The sequence below is a fragment of the Neolamprologus multifasciatus genome, chromosome 20 (assembly GCF_963576455.1).
Source record: "Neolamprologus multifasciatus chromosome 20, fNeoMul1.2, whole genome shotgun sequence".
In the NCBI taxonomy this organism is placed as follows: domain Eukaryota; kingdom Metazoa; phylum Chordata; class Actinopteri; order Cichliformes; family Cichlidae; genus Neolamprologus; species Neolamprologus multifasciatus.
In genome coordinates, this window is record NC_140458.1 from 16,925,080 (window position 1) to 16,944,091 (window position 19,012).

The following is a 19,012-nucleotide window of genomic DNA, read 5'->3' on the forward strand; positions in this document are numbered from 1 at the left end:
ATATTTTACGTACAAGCAGTGAAAGGAATGAATTTACAGTACTATAATCCTGTAGCTATTGTTAAAGCCAAAAACCCCAACTGTGGATAGATTCCAAATTCTATGGCTGTATTTTTTGTATTTCTAACTGATGTGTCATTGATATCATTACAAAGGAAAGAGGTTCCCTACATCTTTTTTGCAAGATTGAGAATAAAAATGAACAACATCATTATTAAACTGAACTGCTCTCCATTTTAAAATCTTGATGCTCAATCATCCAGGTAAGGAACGTCTTATGTTCTCTATTTAAAGGTTGCTAGTCTTGATCCAGTAACTCTATAACTCACTCAAAGTCACACAAGTCAGTTCTGACCCTGGATTTCCAGGAGTACAATTTCTGTGAGATCAGTTTCGGCAGACAACACATCTAAGCCATTCTTCCTTCTGCTGGCTGTTGGTTTATGGTTCAACACAAACTATTGTGCCAAGACATAAAGAAACAAAAACCCACTGCCTTTCCCCATGCCCTCTTGTTAAACATTTGAACCTAGCTAACATATGGCTTTAGCTTTTAATAACTGCCCTTAAAAAAGAGACTAATTTTGTGTTATCTTTTAATATAACAACAACAAGGTGAAAAAAGACCCTGACCCATAAAAAGTACAAAGTACTTCCTCTCCTCAAACTTTTGTGTTTTCCACAAACTGACCACTCGAAAACACAAACAGGCTGTCAGGTCAACAGTGTCCTCTAATGTGGCATCCAACCCAACTCTACCCCACAGTATCGGTGTCCTGCATAGGCCAGTTTAGACCCTTCTTTGGGTGCTGAAGTGCCCCCAAATTTCATCACAGCACACCTAAAAATAACTATCAGTAGTAACAGTAATGTATAGTATTATTTTCTGGCTTTGTGGTCACCTACAGGATAGAAAGAAAACAGGTTTAACGATCCCGTGTTGTTGGTATCATAGTGTTACAGTGCGCTCACACAGAGGTGTTTTGGTTGCCTTTGTTATCTCTTCAGTTTAAGATTCTATTTTCTTCCCCTACTCTTGTTTCTACCAGACTGTTAGGGCAAATATGTGATATCACAGAATTACACAGTACTCTCTAATGTGGCAGTAACAAGCAATGTGACGACTGACCCAGGTCAATCATCCTCCAACCTCTAGTGTCTGCTTATTTCCTCTCCTCTAATACAGGACTGCTCAAACCTGGGACTGGTGCTTGTCTTCTTCTTTATCTTTATCTCTTATGGCCACCTGTGAAAAACTCTGACAGGGACATGCATCACAATACACACAAGTATATTCTTCTGATGTTTCTTCACATTGCTCTGCAGCATACATTTATTATACCAGCAGAGGTCGCTGTACACCCTTCTCATGTACGGTGTGCTGCATTGATTGAAATGTAAATAATCCATATTTGATTTTTAATTGTTTTTTGTGATGTCATGATATTTGCTCTAAATCTGTTCCAAATGTTTTTTTCTTCTTTTTCAGCAAACAAAAAAAAAACTTTGAGGAACTGATTTTAACATTTTAGAACCTGTAAAGTCTTTTATGTCTTGGTTTCAAAAATATACTAGAACTGCTTTTCCTGTACAGACCTGCAAATCCTGGACCTGCTTAGGGACAAATGAGCTTGAAAGACATTTCATTCTTAATCTATAGCAGGGGTAGGCAACTCTAGGCCTCAAGGGCCGGTGTCCTGCAGGTTTTAGAGCTCACCCTGTGTCAACACACATGAATCAAAGGATTAGTTCATTACCAGGCCTCTGGAGAACTTCAGGACATGTTGAGGAGGTCATTTAGCCATTTAAATCAGCTGTGTTGGATCAAGGACACATCTAAAACCTGCAGGACACCGGCCCTCGAGGCCTGGAGTTGCCTACCCCTGCTCTATAGGGTTTAATAAGATGCTGGCTCACCCTTTTTCATGTATAACAGCTTCAAGTCTTTTGGGAAGGCTTTCCACAAGGTTGGAGAGTGTTTAGATAATCTTTGAGCATTTGTGAGGTCAGACACTTAATTTTGGATTAGAAGGCCTCGTTTGCAGTTTAAGCTCTAATTTAGGGGTCCCCAATCCCAGTCCACAAGGGCCAGTGTCCCCGCAGGTTTTAGATGTGTCCTTGATCCATCACAGCTGATTTAAATGGATAGATTACCTTCTCAACATGTCTTGAAGTTCTCCAGAGGCCTGGTAATGAACTAATCATGTGATTCAGGTATGTTGACCCAGGGTGAGATCTAAAACCTGCAGGGACACTGGCCCTTGAACTGGGATTGGGGACCCCTGCTCTAATTCATCCCAAAGTTGTCCTGGCAGGTTGAGGCCAGGACTCAGGCCACACACCAAACCCACCCGTCTTCATTGACCTTGCTTTGTTGCATTAGTGCACAATCATGTGTAAACAGGATGGGGCCATCCCTAAACCATAAAGTTGGGTGCATGAAATTGTCCCAAATGTCTTGGTGTGCTACATCCGACACTTTGCATTTGATGATGTTAGGCTTGTATGCAGCTGCTCGTCCATGGAAACCCATTCCATGAAACTTTCTAAACATTGTTCTTGAGCCAATCTGGAGGTCACATGAAGTTTGGAGGTCTGTAGGGATCGACTCTGCAGACAATTTGTGACCTCTGCATATCCCTCAGCATCAGCTGACCCTGCTGCCATTCTCAGTCACTTCCACTTTGTTAAAATACTACAAACGGCTAACTTTGGAATATTTAGCATCCTATCATGGTACCACGCTAGAACTGACTGAGCTGCTGAGAGCACTGTGGGAGAGTATATGTATATATAAAAATATATAAACGTTCATATATGTACATACATGGATTTTTATGTTAAATTTCAGTTATTCACTAAAAATCTGAATCATTTTATATCTTATTCTAATTGTGATATTGCACAGGAGTCTTGATTTAGTCTTAATTTTTTTATTTACGTTTCTGGGAAGCATGACGCAAATCAGTGGAGCTGATTCAAAACACGTTACCTAAAACGTTAGCAACCACAATACTGATACTACAGTTAACATGACTTACAAACTGCCTGCTCGTGTATGTTTGCCCACTAAATTAGTGATGTGTCGGTCGCGAACGAAACGGCTCTTAGAGCCGGGTCTTTGACGTGAACGACATGAGCCAGCTTCTTAGCCAGGGGCGATTCTAGGATGAGAGCTTTGGGGGTGCTGAGCACCCAGAGAGCTGCCCATCCAGGCAAGGTAAACTTTACTCGTCATGATGAGACTTCTTTCCTGTCTCTGTCAGTCCCTGCATCCTTAAATGTCTCCAGTTGTCTCAAGTTCCTTCCTGTCCTGATCGTCTGTTGTCTTCATCTCCATTATCAATCATCATAATGTTACCCTCTCTGTGCAAGTCTGCAAATTTCTTTATTAAATCATAAGATTCTTAAATTCATCAAGTCTCTCTGTCCCTGGGTCCTCGTCAAAAAACATGACATCACTGTTTTGTACATTTTAACACAATTTAATCCCCACATTTGTGAAAGAAAAGCAAAACCTTTTTTTGAAAAGTCTGTAACAAAACCATCAAATCTGATAAAGGTTATTTAAATGCTGCTAAAGAAGAATGGATTGGAATAAAAAAAATAAATACATATTCTAACCTTAATTACTGCAGAAGAATAATGAATGATGCTCATAGTGAGTAAAAAGTAAACTGAGTGCATTTTTTGGACAGAGATTCACTTTTAAAGTGTATGTATAATACAATACAGATACATAAAAAATACACTCCAAAAATAGAGGAGTCCTTGAAATGTACAAAATATTATTAAAAAATTGAGACACCTTGGCCTATGGTACAATGTATACAATGTATGAAAAGGTCTTTACTGTAGATACTACTATGGCTCTGCAGATTTTTTCTTTTCTTTTAACCTATGTCGCCTCACCTTGAGGTTGGCAAATCTGTCCATCACATTTTGGTGGTCTAGTCTCTCAAGCATCTTTCTCAACTGACCTCACAGCCAGGTGCTGGAGTCTGCTTTGACCCATGGTCCTTCTCAGCCAGGTACGGAACTGACTCAAGACACTAAAAGACCTTTCACAGCTACAGCTGCTAACTGGGTTTGTTAGGGCAACCTGAATAACAGTTTTCAGTGTGGGGAAGATCTGATTATCCAGAAGATTGTACAATGTTAACATATCTGGGATGGCACCAGCCTCACTCTTGAGCTTCAAAATGTTTTTGGCAACCATGACTTCCTCTGACTGAAGCTCAATATGGTAATGCAGTGCCAGGGCTGACAACCCAGTTTGTTTTGCAGATTCTGTATAGGAGCTTTAATATAGGGAGAACACAACTTCCAGATTGTATGAGTAAAATTAGTTGTTGTTTTTTTTCTTTGTCAGTTTAACAGTTTCTGTTTTGCCTGTTAGTATTCACTGTCTGTTTTCTTACCTGGTTCTTCCTGACCTTGTACTTTCTCCTCATGTTCCCCTCTTTCCTCTCTCCCTCTTTGGACTGACAATTATACACAAATAGATTGTATTCAATTAGATTAAAAAAATACTATTAAGATCACTAATAAAATACTTTCAACCGAAAGGCAAATAACCAAACCACATGTACATCTAATAAACAATATAAATATTGAAACACTGATCCAACATTATCCTTTATTGACGGATCATTTGATCTGATCTTATATGAACCTGGCTGTCTCTCTGTACACACACACACACACACACACACACACACACACACACACACACACCAGGAGTTATAAGGTTAATGGGAATCCAGTCAGTTAGCTAGTTAGTACCTTGAGTTTAATATAGGCACATATGACAAAATAACCAGCTTCTCTCATTACATTTCAAACAGGACAGTGGTAACAACAGTAGGCTACAGACAATTTTAAGTTTTAGATTTTAAATAGGCTGTATACATTTCAATGGGAGCAACGGGATGGTAAAATATTTACTACAGAGCAGGACGGATTGTAGGATAGCAAATATCACTGGAAAACACATTTTCAACACAGCAGGTTACCTGGTGTAATGTTTTTCAGCTAAAAAGAAACATGGCCTGACTCCTACCTAACTATATAAAGAGTAACTGAAGGTTAAATGTAGCTAATATGTCCTCTTTTAAGGCAGGAGTTTCCACCTCCGCTCCGCTGCGTCTCGGGCACCAGAGCCAGAGTAGGGAAGAGCTGGAACAAACCATTTTGGGGGGGGGGGGGGGGGGGGGGGGGCGGTATCAATATTTTTGTTGTTAAAATGTTCCATCTCAATTACGTACTGTATGTGATAGGTTTGTAGCTTGAACCTATTCGCTGGAACGTTGAAGACAATATAATTACACATCAAAGCAATACACGAGTAGGCAAAGTTTTTCATGTTTCTCGTGCACGGGAGAGAACCGGACAAACGGCGTTCCTTCGCCTGACCCCAGTTGCTCTCGTCCACTCCCCCTTAACACTGCTCTTTTATTGATGCTACATGAATATGCATGCTATATATGTCTGTGAAGGTTCTCAGTCATCCAGGTCATCGTAGTCAAAGGAGCTTGCAAAGAAAAGCGTCTGGACTTCTTTAAGTTACTTGAAGATGTTTCACCTCTCATCCGAGAAGCTTCTTCAGTTCTAAGGTCAAATGGTGGGGAGTCCCAGATATAAACCTGGTGGGAGTGTCCCCCCACAGAGGGACAAAGGGACCCCCTGATGATCCTCTAATCGCCTGAGCCAAGGTGTGGAACTGGGTGTGGGTCCCAATCAGCCAGAGTTTCAGGTGAGTTCATTGTGAAACCTGGCCCCACCTTATCATGCGAATTCCTGAGGTCAGATGGCCCAGGGTGTGAGTGGGCGTTAAGGCGTCTGGGAAGGGATCTCAAAACTGGATTATAGATGGCAGAGAGTTGGTGTCGTAAACCACCGCCTCTGTTCAAAGATGGTCGCTCACAGTGGACATAGATGGCTTCTTTCACTCCTCTTTCAAACCATCTGTCCTCTCTGTCCAAAATGTGAACATTGGCATCCTCAAAAGAGTGACCTTTATCCTTAAGATGCAGATGGACAGCTGAATCTTGTCCTGTGGAGGTGGCTCTTCTGTGTTGTGCGCTTGTGAAGTGGCTGTTTGGTGTCTCCAATGTAGAGGTCTGGGCATTCCTCGCTGCACTGTACCGCATACACCACATTGTTAAGTCTGTGTTTTGGTGTTTTGTCTTTCGGGTGAACCAGTTTTTGTCTGAGTGTGTTGCTGGGTCTGAAGTACACCGGGATGTCATGCTTGGAGAAAACCCTCCTGAGTTTCTCTGATACACCGGCTACATAGGGGAACAACATTGTCATCCCCTATTGTCAGCCACTTCACAAGCGCATGGCACAACACAGAAGAGCCACCTCCACAGGACAAGATTCAGCTGTCCATCTGCATCTTAAGGATAAAGGACACTCTTTCGAGGATGCCAATGTTCACATTTTGGACAGAGAGGACAGATGGTTTGAAAGAGGAGTGAAAGAAGCCATCTATGTCCACTGTGAGCGACCATCTTTGAACAGAGGCGGTGGTTTACGACACCAACTCTCTGCCATCTATAATCCAGTTTTGAGATCCCTTCCCAGACGCCTTAACGCCCACTCACACCCTGGGCCATCTGACCTCAGGAATTCGCATGATAAGGTGGGGCTGGGTTTCACAATGAACTCACCCGAAACTCTGGCTGATTGGGACCCACACCCATTTCCACACCTTGGCTCAGGCGATTAGAGGATCATCAGGGGGTCCCTTTGTCCCTCTGTGGGGGGACACTCCCACCAGGTTTATATCTGGGACTCTCCACCATTTGACCTTAGAACTGAAGAAGCTTCTCGGATGAGAGGTGAAACGTCTTCAAGTAACTTAAAGAAGTCCAGACGCTTTTCTTTGCAAGCTCCTTTGACAATGCATGCTATATACAAACAAAGAGTACCTTGCCTGTGCGTTGTGTAAGTATGTGTGTGTGTGTGTGTGTGTGGGGGGGGGGGGTCAGAGTGTGACACCATAAATGACTTCCCTAAACCTACTGGTCTGGAAAGTCCAGCAGTTCATCTAAACAAAAGGCACTTACACTAAAGCAGATATAGCTACGTTAATCCTATAATAAAACAATAAAACAATGTATGACCTCTTCCCATGTTCCCAGGATGTAGGTGTGGATTCCAGAACACTCTGGAATGCACACCAAGCCTTTGCAGCCTGCTAAAGATCACACATCCTATCACTACACAATTAATTATACACCTCTAAGCATATATAAGTAGATATTTCTAAGCATAAATGACAATCAACAATACAAAACCTAATAGTATGCTTTTTATATTTTTAGTAGTGTGTCCCACAAACAGCAAATATTGTCAAAAAAGTAAGAAATCTTTGGGGGTGCTTTGATTGGGGGTGCTTTCATTCAAAAATGGGCTAAAATCGCCCCTGTCGCGAGCCGTGGGTTTTTGTTTTTGTTTTGTTTTTTTCTTTCTCTCACCCTCTCTCTCGCACTTTTTTTCCGCTTCACTTTGCATACCAGCCTTGTGCTTTACGCTGGGAAGAGGGGGGAGGGGCGGTAGTTACACTCGCAGTAGCACAGGAACAGAGTGGGAGGGAGAGACAGAGAAAGAGAGCCAGGGACAACAACTTCACATTAGAAAGGTATAGTAATCATCCACAACTATTTTCAGTTGCGGATGATAAAGGATTCAGAAAGTTTATTCATGCAGGCCCATATGACAGAGAATATGCATGTTCTTTTTGTTTTATATTTTAATTTATATTTAATTGTGTTGTGGTTTGCAGTGTTTTGTGTTGTTTCATTTTAAATTTGTTTAAAAGGAAAAAGCTGAAAATTTAAATAGTTAAAAGTTAAAATGTGAATATTTTGTTTTTGAACTTCAAAACACTTAAAAACTCCAAAGCAAGTACAAAAGACAACAGAAGTGCTCCAGGATGCTAGGGACAGTGTTGAGCGTTTGTTACCAAGGACCGGATTTGGTGTGAGGTAGTAACAGGTAACAGAACATTTTTTAAAATTATTTGAATATATGAGTGCTTGTGTATAAATACACAAACAATACACATATGCTTTCAATTGTGTAATTTAAGTGATCTAGGTAGCTCTGTTTTGGAAGTTCAGTTAATGCTAGAAATGTGTTTTGGAGGGGCAACCGCATATATTTATATATAAACATATATAAATAAAACCACTTTTTTTTACATTAGTAATTCCTTTTGTGCATAATTTTATATTACTGTTAATAATAAATTAATTAAAGCAACAAAACAACCTGAAGAGCCGGTTCGGAGCCGAAAGAGTTGTCTTTTAGTGAGCCGAGCCAAAAGAGCCGGTTCTCTGAAAAGAGCCGGAAATCCCATCACTACACTAAATAGAGTTAAAATGATTCCTAACACCGGCTGGATCACTAGCTATCATTAGCTAATTTTAGCTTTCAGAACTGCTAGTGTGGTACAGCCCAAGTTCCAGCACTAGCCAAGGAGCTGATGTACCTTATTGTACACTAATGTTTCATATTGTGGTTCAGTGTTTGTGTACACTGCAGTACAACTCCAAATCCAGGTGAGAGCAAGTCAAATAAATGTTGCCTGTTAATGTCCAGCAACCTATATTCAGTTATAATCTGTTCTAAACTTTACTGTCAATGATGTTTCACCTTTTACAAAGACAGAGAGCGAGCAGGGAGGAGAGCAGTAAGAGGTGAGAGTTGGCACATAGTCAAAGTGAACACTGCCGTTATAATGCTAAGCTAGGTTTAGCATTATAACTGCAGTGTTTGTGTGTTTGTGGCAGTGCAAAGATAAAACAAGGACGAAGGAGAGACAGGAGACACACTGAGGTGGAAAAATAAATGTTGAACAAAAAATTTAAAAATCACAAAATAATTTGAACATGCATTTCATGGATGCTTCACTGCACAGTTAAAAATGTCAGTGAACAGTCTACATCAGCGGTCCCCAACCCCCGGGCCGGTGTTCCAGATCTACTGGCGTTTAGATCTACTGGCGTTGGTCGAACAGATGTGTGGCAGACTTGCGTTTCAGGAGCTGCTACCGACAAACCAGCAAAAAAACGCCAAATGTGTCATCTGTGACACTTGTGAGGTTATCTCGAACACACTCTGTCAGTCTTGATGCCGTTGAATAACAAAATGTTTACAAATGTTTCGAGTTTACCTGGTGATATCCTCATGCGCGACGCGATCGCGAAAACAGCAAACAATTAACACCACGCCGACGTTGTTCACAGGACAGCAAGAGTAAACGATCGGGAGACTCTTGTCGTCGTTATCGTCCCCCTCGCACGTTTTATTTCTCCGGTTTCAGCGTTTTTGTTGCACAACTAAAGCGAGCAGTTTACTTTGTGCACTAACATGGAGTCGAGTCAACCAGCGCCACCTCTGGCCAAGTGCCACAGCCTACAGCCAGATCAACTTGTGACACACATCTGCACCACGTTTGAATTCGTTTCATGCACAACACATTTGTACCTTTCAATTGTCTCTGTCTGTGCGTCATGCAAATAAACCTTTGAAAAGAATGAAATGATATCATGTATGTACTATCAGGCTACATTTCTACAAAATGCCAAATTATATACACAAAGTCATAATAATCACCACCCCTGTTCATCATGATATCAATACTTTTGCCCATAAGAAAAATGTCGTGAACAAATATAGACACACTAATATTTCACCAGTGTTGTAACATCACATGTTGTTAGCATGGGTAAGATAACGAAATCAATACCTCAGATGGAAGCACCTTGACTGGGTTACTTCAACATCACTGGGTGACATGTCACTTTGATGCACCGACAGTGGAATTATAGTTCAGGTGACCTGCATGCCTTTGCACTTTAAAGACACTAGAGCACCTAAAGGATGCATGGAAACATCAAGTGATACACAGATAAGACTGTTGCACAGAAATATGCAGTATCTGCACACTAACATGTTTAGTTGCTTTACTCAAGAGCCTGACTTCAGATGAATGACTCTGACAATCCAATTTTTCTTGCAGATTGAATGCACCTTCTATGGGAAGTGGTACCACACAGTGTGTGTGGACTTCCCCTCTGCAGAAGGCGACTACAAATGTTGTGGTTGCTAAATAAACAGAAAAAATTGATCCCTGTTGTGTTCGCTTACTGATTGTTTTTAGTGTTGACAATCCACATTGCTGGGATTGCATCTTTCAACATGTTTGTGGGTAGATTTGGATGTAAGTGGGTAAGTGCAGCCACTCAGCCTCTACTCAATGTGATCATAGCAGCAGGTGCAGATGTGTCACAAGTTAATCTAGTAGTAGGCTGTGGTATTTGGCCACAGGTGGCAGCAGTGGACTGACCTGCATTGGAGACTGCTCCAGCTGCTATGTGATAGTGGATCTGCTACAAATTGAAGATCACATGCAAGTGTTGGAAATTAACGCTTGTATTATGTTGAAAAACAAAAAAATGACATTGATTTTGTTGCGGGTCATTTTGACCCGTACTGTGTAAATCCACTCAGAATTGTCAAGAAACTGCAATAAAACAATAGCAACTTTATTTCCCATCAGATAAACACGTAGAACACAGACATACAACAGTTAGACTTTCCATAACTATTTTAGGAACAATTTGGTTTTTTGCTCTTACAAACATATTTCTTTTGAACCTGCCCAATGTTCTCAGTTTTTCAATGCTCAACATTTTCAATTTTGTCCACATGATGGACAGAATGTAACTGTGTGCTTTCTGCAGATGTACTTCTTGCATTTCTCACACAAAATGCTTGTTTTACAACAGGAATCTTCCTAACTAAGATTTAAAACAAAAGATTTCTACGTCTCCTCCAGTCCCAAAAACAGATGACAAACCAATCGCCACACCTGAGTCACTGACTTTCTTAAATCCACTCACTCTCACTGGCTCTGTTTATTACTAATCACTGTGTAACTGCTGTGAATTCACAGTAACTGCCATCTCCTTACAAATGTTCATTAGATTAACCACACTTATACAGACTGTATATAACCACCAACTCTCCAGCCATGTTGATGGATTGCCTATATTGGCTGGAAATATTCATTTCCAGAGAAAAGACACAGGCAGACGATGCTTACAGGATGTGATGTGACAACACTGATGAAATATTGATATGTCATATTTGTCCAAGGCGTATTTCATTGTTATGGAAAAAGAGAATATTAAAATCATGATGAACAGGGGTGGTGATTTCTGTGACTTTGTATATATAATTTGGAATGTTGTACAAATGTAGGCCAATAGGAAATATATGATATCATTTCATTCTTTTCAAAGGTTTATTTGCATGACGCACAGACAGAGACAATTGAAAGGTACAAATGTGTTGTGCATGAAACGAATTCAAACGTGGTGCAGATGTGTGTCACAAGTTGATCTGGCTGTAGGCTGTGGCACTTGGCCAGAGGTGGCGCTGGTTGACTCGACTCCATGTTAGTGCACAAAGTAAACTGCTCGCTTTAGTTGTGCAACAAAAACGCTGAAACCGGAGAAATAAAACGTGCGAGGGGGACGATAACGACGACAAGAGTCTCCCGATCGTTTACTCTTGCTGTCCTGTGAACAACATCGGCGTGGTGTTAATTGTTTGCTGTTTTCGCGATCGCGTCGCGCATGAGGATATCACCAGGTAAACTCGAAACATTTGTAAACATTTTGTTGTTCAACGGCATCAAGACTGACGGAGTGTGTTTGGGATAACCTCACAAGTGTCACAGATGACACATTTGGCGTTTTTTTTGCTGGTTTGTCGGTAGCAGCTCCTGAAACGCAAGACTGCCACACATCTGTTCGACCAACGCCAGTAGATCTAAACGCCAGTAGATCTGGAACACCGGTACCGGTCCGTGAGTCGTTTGGTACCGGGCCGCGAGAGTTGAGGCTCAGGTGTAAAATGTATAGTTTTCAGGGGGTTTATCGGTTTTTAGCGTTATTTTGTTATCGTTTTTATCGTTTACTCGGTTTTCCTTGGTCTTTTCACGTGTGTTATGAATAAATTTTCTTTTTTTCGGTACCGGTACTAGTTTTATTTTGTTGTATTCATCCGCGACACATTAAAGGCCGGTCCGTGAAAATATTGTCGGGCATAAACCGGTCCGTGGCGCAAAAAAGGTTGGGGACCGCTGGTCTACATAGAAGCATCCATGGGTATGATCAGTAGCCATTAACAGGATTCACTGCACTTCAAACACAGCTGGAATAGAATGGCTGCTACTGCTCGGAAATCAGCGTTAGTCTGCACAATAAAGTGAGAGTCTGTGTGAATCTGAAAACTTTAATTTAATAAATGTAATGAATGTAATATCTTAACAAGGAATGGAAGCAATTTTTCCAAACTGACAAAAATCAAAGATCCACTTCACAGTGACATTGTGTGTTTTGTGAAGAGGCCGTTACTAAACAGATGTAAAATCACAAAGCAGCTAATTATTAATCATTTGATAATTTATTCTGTACAACACTGGCTGATGGTTTCTGAGTGTCTCTGTAAAAATGAAATAAAGGTCGGGTCAAATGGATCTGACTACAAACAGGTAGAGCAGTCTCCGCCAACAGCACATCCCTAAAAACAGACATATATACACTATGCATAAAGACATATGTACTCTTTTTCCTGTACGTGCATTGGGAGTACATGTCTACTTTGAACATTATGCAGAGACAGCCACAGTGTTGGATACAAACTGCTGCTCCACCCAAATATACATCTTCTATCAGTAGCCTTAAAAAACAAACTGCAGGTTCATGAACTTAAAAAGCTCGTCTTTATTTGAAATGAGTTCCTGATTATCAGAAAGGCTAAAAACCACCACAGAAAATTTTAGTCCTGCATTCTGCCAGTGTTTCACATTGTGAGGAGCAGTCACACAGACATACAGTAATTCACACAAGAGAACATAATTAATATACTCCAAACTACACAACACAGAAAACACAGTGCAATATTCACATCTATATACCCCTTTATACAGCCATATTTCTATGCAGACAGCTAGTGTTTCTTTGTCTTCTCCTTTTTCTTCTTCTCTTGATATTCAAGGATCTTTTTGTGAAATATTCCTGCAGGACAAAGGAAATGCAAATCAGGTTGGACTTTTGCTGCAGCACAATTACCAAAGAAGTCAAGTGCATGACTTAACATAAGTCACAAATGTGAGGACTTGCTTGACTAATCTTAAATAATGACTTGACTTTGTATTCATAGCACAATATTTGGGCATCAGACTTAGACTTTAACTTTCCACCATTTCAAATAAAGAGCAACGAAGTTTAAATGAATTATATGCTTAACCAGGAGAGTGACGGAGCCTAATGATCAGAGAGCAATCCTGCACACACACACACACACACAGTTTATATATCTACATGTCAGGAACTCAGTGGGGATGTGGCGTACAACACTAGACGCCAACTTCAAGCCCATAGCGCAAGTCACCATCAAGTGTGGGATCTACCAATGAGACGCTCTATCATGTCATCATTTCGTCCTTTATTTTGCTCAGACTTCTAACACACTGGTGTACATGGTTGTAGGTGTTGAACCCAACCTCATGTGGCTCTTACTCTATTCCAATCAAATGACTAGTTCAGTAAAGCACACATTGTCACAGGCCTTTCCCTCCAGTCCTCCAGTCATTTGTTCTTGAATTGTTGACTAGATTCTGGTGGCGGTGCTCTCACTTGGGTATTGTATCACTTCCTTGTTATCACTGTATCATTTATACTCCAGGGTTAAACTGGGCAGAACAGTTCAGGTGTTCATGTTACATTTGTGGTAGTTCAGCATCAAGCTAGTGCTACTGAAAAGAAACAAGCATGAAAAGAGTCAGGGTTTTTTTAAGTGCCAGGTAATTTCAAAGCAAAGTTTCACAAAAAGCTCAACAAACATCAGCAAACACACACTGTGTGTTTGCAGACGTGTCCCTCCCTCACTTTTATGCTCATTGTGTCAGATGTTTAGCTACTCCTCAGCCTCATTTACTAATAACAAAAAGTTGAAGCCTATTTGCAGCTCTGGAGGCCAGGATTAGTGACTTGACCCGGCTTAGCACCCTGGAAAATCCTGTGGTAGCCAGGCCCATGTAGTCAGTGGGGTCAAAGGTAGCTGTGGCAGGGGTGTGGTCTCTGGCCCGCTGCAGTGAGCTCATCGGGCGGTGCCCGGATGACAGAGGGACAGGTGATTATGATGGGACTAATGACTCTCTACCCTTTTATAGTGATGCAGGAGACTGGTGAGACAGGAGTATGCAGTGGAGGAAGCCACAGGGGGCTCCACAAATTTGATAATCTGGAAAAAAAGAAGTAAGCCTAAATGTTCCACTAGAGAAGTCTTGTGCTGCTACCTCAGCCTTTGACCAAGTGACAATGTCAAAGGCTGAGTGCACCCTGGTGCACCCTGAAGTCGCGCAGGCACTGTTTTAGGTCGTCTCCCGGGTATTCCGAAAGAAATACTAAGAGCACGTCGTTTATGTCTCACACACTGAAAGAACTGCATGAATAAGTGGGCATTAAAGACTATAGACTGAAATTATACAATCACAGCTCATATATTTAACAAAACATGCACAGTGAAAAGTGTAGAGTGTGAGTCCCTGGGATTGGGATTACTTCCTTTATTTATGAGCTGTAGTTGAGTGCTAACCTTGCTGTGGTCCAGGCTGCTGCTGCTCCACCTCCTGGATAAACAAGTCAAACATCTGCGTCTGAATGAACTTCTTGACAAAGTGTCGAGTGACCTTGGGCTCGACTGCCTTATAGAAGCTTCTCTTATCAAACACCCCACCTTCTCCAGCTCGTGCGTATTTTACATATGAGGCATAATGGCCGACTGTTTTCACGAAGAATTGCAGGAAGGCTTCAGAAACCACTCGGTTTAGCTCCTCCCCCACTGAAGGAGAGGACAGCGAGCATTTAAGAATCATTGAAGAAACACTGTGCTATATGTGTTCATGTGCTGCTGTTCACCCACCTGATGCATTTTGTCTTTTACTTAGAGCCACTAATATTTCAGCCTGGAGCTTTGGAGGCAGGATAGAGCCTTCATCACCAATCTGCAATCGTGACAGAAGCCCTTTTGTTAGCTACAAATCCTGACCTAAGGACGTTAACATTTTAGGTTTTTCATCATTTGACAACTCTTACTGAAACAATGAATGGGTCCTTTTTATCCTCAGACACATTAACCACCAGCAGCTGTGTTACACACAAAAAAGGACCAGAGTAAGGACAGAGTGCCAATATTAACACCATCTTTTTGGTTGTTTTTATGGTCTCCATATTAACTCACATCACTCTGGTCAGTGACTTGGTCCAGCAGGCGCTTCTGGACTCCCAGTAGATAGGGGGTAGGTGCCATCACTACATCGATGAGGATTTCTGGAACAATGGAGATGAAGGTATGCTGCCAGGTGAAAGGGTAGAGGAGGGCTGCTACTGCATGAATGACCTGAGACAATGTGCTGCAGACAGACAGAGTCGACATCAGAGGTGGTATCCCGATGGCAACAAATGTTTGTGATTAAAAAATGATTTTTCTCTTCTTCTTTTATGGTTTAAGTACACGTAGCTGTGCCTCACTCAATGTTTTAATATGTTAAGCAGTAATACTGACTGAAAGGTGTAGACACAAAAACACACTGCTTTATGTATTTATACAAGTTTTCTTTTCAAACAATAAACATGTATTATTATTTGAAATTTTGTATCCGATGCAACAAGAACTAAGATGTCAGCTGTGATTGGCTCTGTCCAGTCCCAGTGTTTTCACACAGCAATGCTAGAATTTAATGTAAGAGTGGGATGTAAAGTGGTGCATCAGAGGTGCATACATTGCATAGATACCAGAGACACTAAACTGAGCAGTTGGCAGTGTTTTGTGTTGTGTAATCAAACTGAGCACAGATCAGTTAATTATAAAATCTACAAAGAGCATTCGGTAGTGAACACAAACATAACATTTGTCAACAAGAATCTATCACCCAGAGAGATCTTTGTGTCTGTGGTTAATATCTAAATGTTCAAATGTTCGGACTAAGGTCGTTTCAGATTTTGGAGAAACTATAAAATTCATTCCTTTGACTTCAGTCTCACATAACATGGCCCAGGATCTTCTTCTGCACATCCTGAACTGTTACTACTATTACACTGTTGGTAAATTACCCACAAATCTTTCTAATCCAGTCGTTTTTGCAGCTGCAGGCCTCACACTGACTTCCCCTGTTTATAGAGTGGTACGGCCGGGGCTACGCTGTGCAGTAAATGACATAAAAGTATACCTTGGTATGATTAAAGTACGTGTCTGAGTGTATAGACGATGTGATCTACCCAAGTTCATCTGCGATGAAAATGATCCGTCTCTCCAAGACAGCCGCTGCAAACACCAGCAGCACTTGCTGGTCCGTCAGGCAGCCAAAGAGCGTGGCAAAGTTGACGTGTTCCAGCCAGGAATCCAGCGGCCGGGTCAGACTGATGATCTGGTGGAAAGTCACCACTGTCACAAATATGTCAACAGTGGTGCCAGCATGTCATCACTCAACTGACAGGGCTCTGCTTTTCAGCTCTTTCTATAGCACCGTTTCTTTATATTTATTCTTCTTCCACTTTAAAAAACTGCCCATAAAAATGTCTTTACAAAGCCAGAGAACCATGCAGTCCCCACCCCCCGAGGCCTGGTCACAAACAATGACCACCATCAGTGAATACCTGAGATGACTGTGAGCTGTTGAAACATGGCCTATGACGGGTGTCAGGTTTCTGCTCTGAGACAGAGGCTGGGTAATGCAAAACATGTTCAGACAAGTCCTTAGAAACATGCCAGCCTGAGGGATCTCTTATAGTCCCTGGGTTACTGCTCTGTGTGACCTGCCTAATGTAGTTTTAATACCTTTAACTGCTCAACATATATATTATTTTACAGATAGAGGTGTGGGGTTAGTGGGTTTTTCAGCTCTTTGATGTGTGCCGTTTCATTCTTGATATTGAGACATCTACTTGACGACTGTAAAAATCTCCTTGATCACTGCAGAGGGTGTTCCTACCAGCATGCATCATTTTAGGCTGTCTGCAGTTTGCTTCCAGACATTGCTTACTGCTGCTTTGTCTCTGTACACTCCATGAGGTTTCTGGGCGTGCAGATCTCTGATGATCTCTCCTGGACTGCAAATACCACGGCGGTGGTAAAAAAGGCCCAGCAGCGTCTCCATTTTTTGAGAGTGCTCAGGAGGAACAACCTGGAGGAGAGGCTGCTGGTGACATTCTATAGAGCCACCATAGAGAGCATCCTAACGTACGGCATAACAACATAGTAAGCAGGGTGCTCAGTTGCAGACAGGAAAGTACTGCAGAGGGTCATCAACACAGCCTAGAAGATCACTGGCTGCTCTCTGCCCAGCCTGGAGGCCATTGCAAACTCTCGGTACCTCAGCAGAGCTGGCAATATCATTAAGGACTACTCTCACCCCAGTAATCAACTGTTTGAACTATTACCGTAGGCCAACGGTACAGGTCACATAAAACCAGGACAAACAGATTCAGGGATAGCTTCTTTCCCAGAGCTATCACCGTAGTAAATGAGCACAAAACAATTGAGCCTGCTTAACTATACCATACTTGCCACTGTCACTATATTATGCTGCTATTCATACTATCATTATATGAATGTTGCTATTCTGTATATATATCGTACTTATTATTGTTTGAGTACTTCGGTTGTTTTATTGTACTTTTTATATTTTATATTTATTATTGCATTTTGCACCAAGGGAGTGGCACTCCAATTTTGTTGTACCTTGTACAATGACAATAAAGGCTATTCATAAATGCTTACTGCCACACTGACACTTATTTTCAGTGCACAGGGGGCTTACATGACGTGGCTATGTTAAAAACACTTCAGATCACTCATTACAATCAATTTAGCTGTGAACTCTTGTCATTTCGTGACCTCAACATTCAAATTTTGGCTACAAAAAGAAAAAAGGAAGGTTTTTTCTCAGCACCAATGATGCTACAAATGCTAGGTATGTGGTTAACAGTGTCATTATTTGAAGACGCTGACATTATATGTTTAGCATTTGTCTTATCATATGTTATTTTTTTAAAAAAAATCTACTTAATTTAAAAAAGCCTTCTAAAATCACTAAAATGTTTGTGAGGTCTGAACTTTTGCCAATTTTAATAACAACGAATGCTACATTAGTCACATCTGTTGTCTTTGTCCCAAGTTTAACAAGTAACACCTGTTGAAGTTACTGAATTCAGTCCTGAACAGTTTACATGTCTTTAGGCAGTTCCAACAGCACTGCACTGAATATACCTCAAAGCTGAGATTGAAGCTCTAACAGGGCATGAAAACAAACAGTCCGACGTCAACACATAGGCTTACTTCTTTCTTTCCAGATTATCAAAACCGTTTACATCAGGTGTGGGAAACGAGTCAAACAGCACGTGGTGTACATCATTATGTGACATGACCACAGAGTGACCGGGAGAATATTACACGTGAGTTTTCTGGTGAGTTAATAGCCAAGAAGCTGAAACCTCATAGACTTTTTTTGGTTTTTCCTTTTTGCATCCCTAGTTATGTGTCCATAACAGTATGGCCCTCGGAGAACTATATAAAAATTTAAATGGCCCTTCATATGAAAAAGGTTCCTCAGCCCTGATTTAAACAGATGAAAAACTGAAATGACCCAGAAAACACAGATAACAAACTCACAGACATGACAACCTGAGCTACACACATAAATGACAGTCTTTTCTTAACAGACATCAAAGAGGCGCTCGCTCTGACCTCGGTGCCCGACTCAGGAATGAAGCTCTTAATCTCCACTGTGTTCCCTGGTGCTGGGAATTGAGCTTCTCTAAGTTTCTGCATGAATGGATAGATCATGGCCATGGAGATCTGCCGGCGCTTCTCCACCTCGTCGAATATCTGCACACATGGGAGAGAATAGTCACAAACTCAAAGTACG

General features: G+C 41.3%; 1 protein-coding gene across 4 annotated transcripts in view; it reads right to left on the reverse strand.

Moving 5' to 3' along the window:
- Window positions 1-10,898: 10,898 nt before the first annotated feature.
- The window catches only part of dennd2da (DENN/MADD domain containing 2Da), a 43,414-nt gene continuing 35,300 nt past the window's right edge, over window positions 10,899-19,012 (reverse strand). For all 4 annotated transcript variants that reach the window (XM_085144898.1, XM_085144896.1, XM_085144897.1 and 1 more), the window contains 7 exons: window positions 18,832-18,972; window positions 16,365-16,513; window positions 15,328-15,499; window positions 15,183-15,233; window positions 15,010-15,091; window positions 14,683-14,928; window positions 10,899-13,100 (listed from right to left, as the gene is read on the reverse strand). In XM_085144898.1, coding sequence (XP_085001024.1) covers window positions 13,033-13,100; window positions 14,683-14,928; window positions 15,010-15,091; window positions 15,183-15,233; window positions 15,328-15,499; window positions 16,365-16,513; window positions 18,832-18,972 — 909 coding nt within the window. In that variant the 3' untranslated portion in view covers window positions 10,899-13,032. The remainder of the gene's footprint in view (window positions 13,101-14,682; window positions 14,929-15,009; window positions 15,092-15,182; window positions 15,234-15,327; window positions 15,500-16,364; window positions 16,514-18,831; window positions 18,973-19,012) is intronic.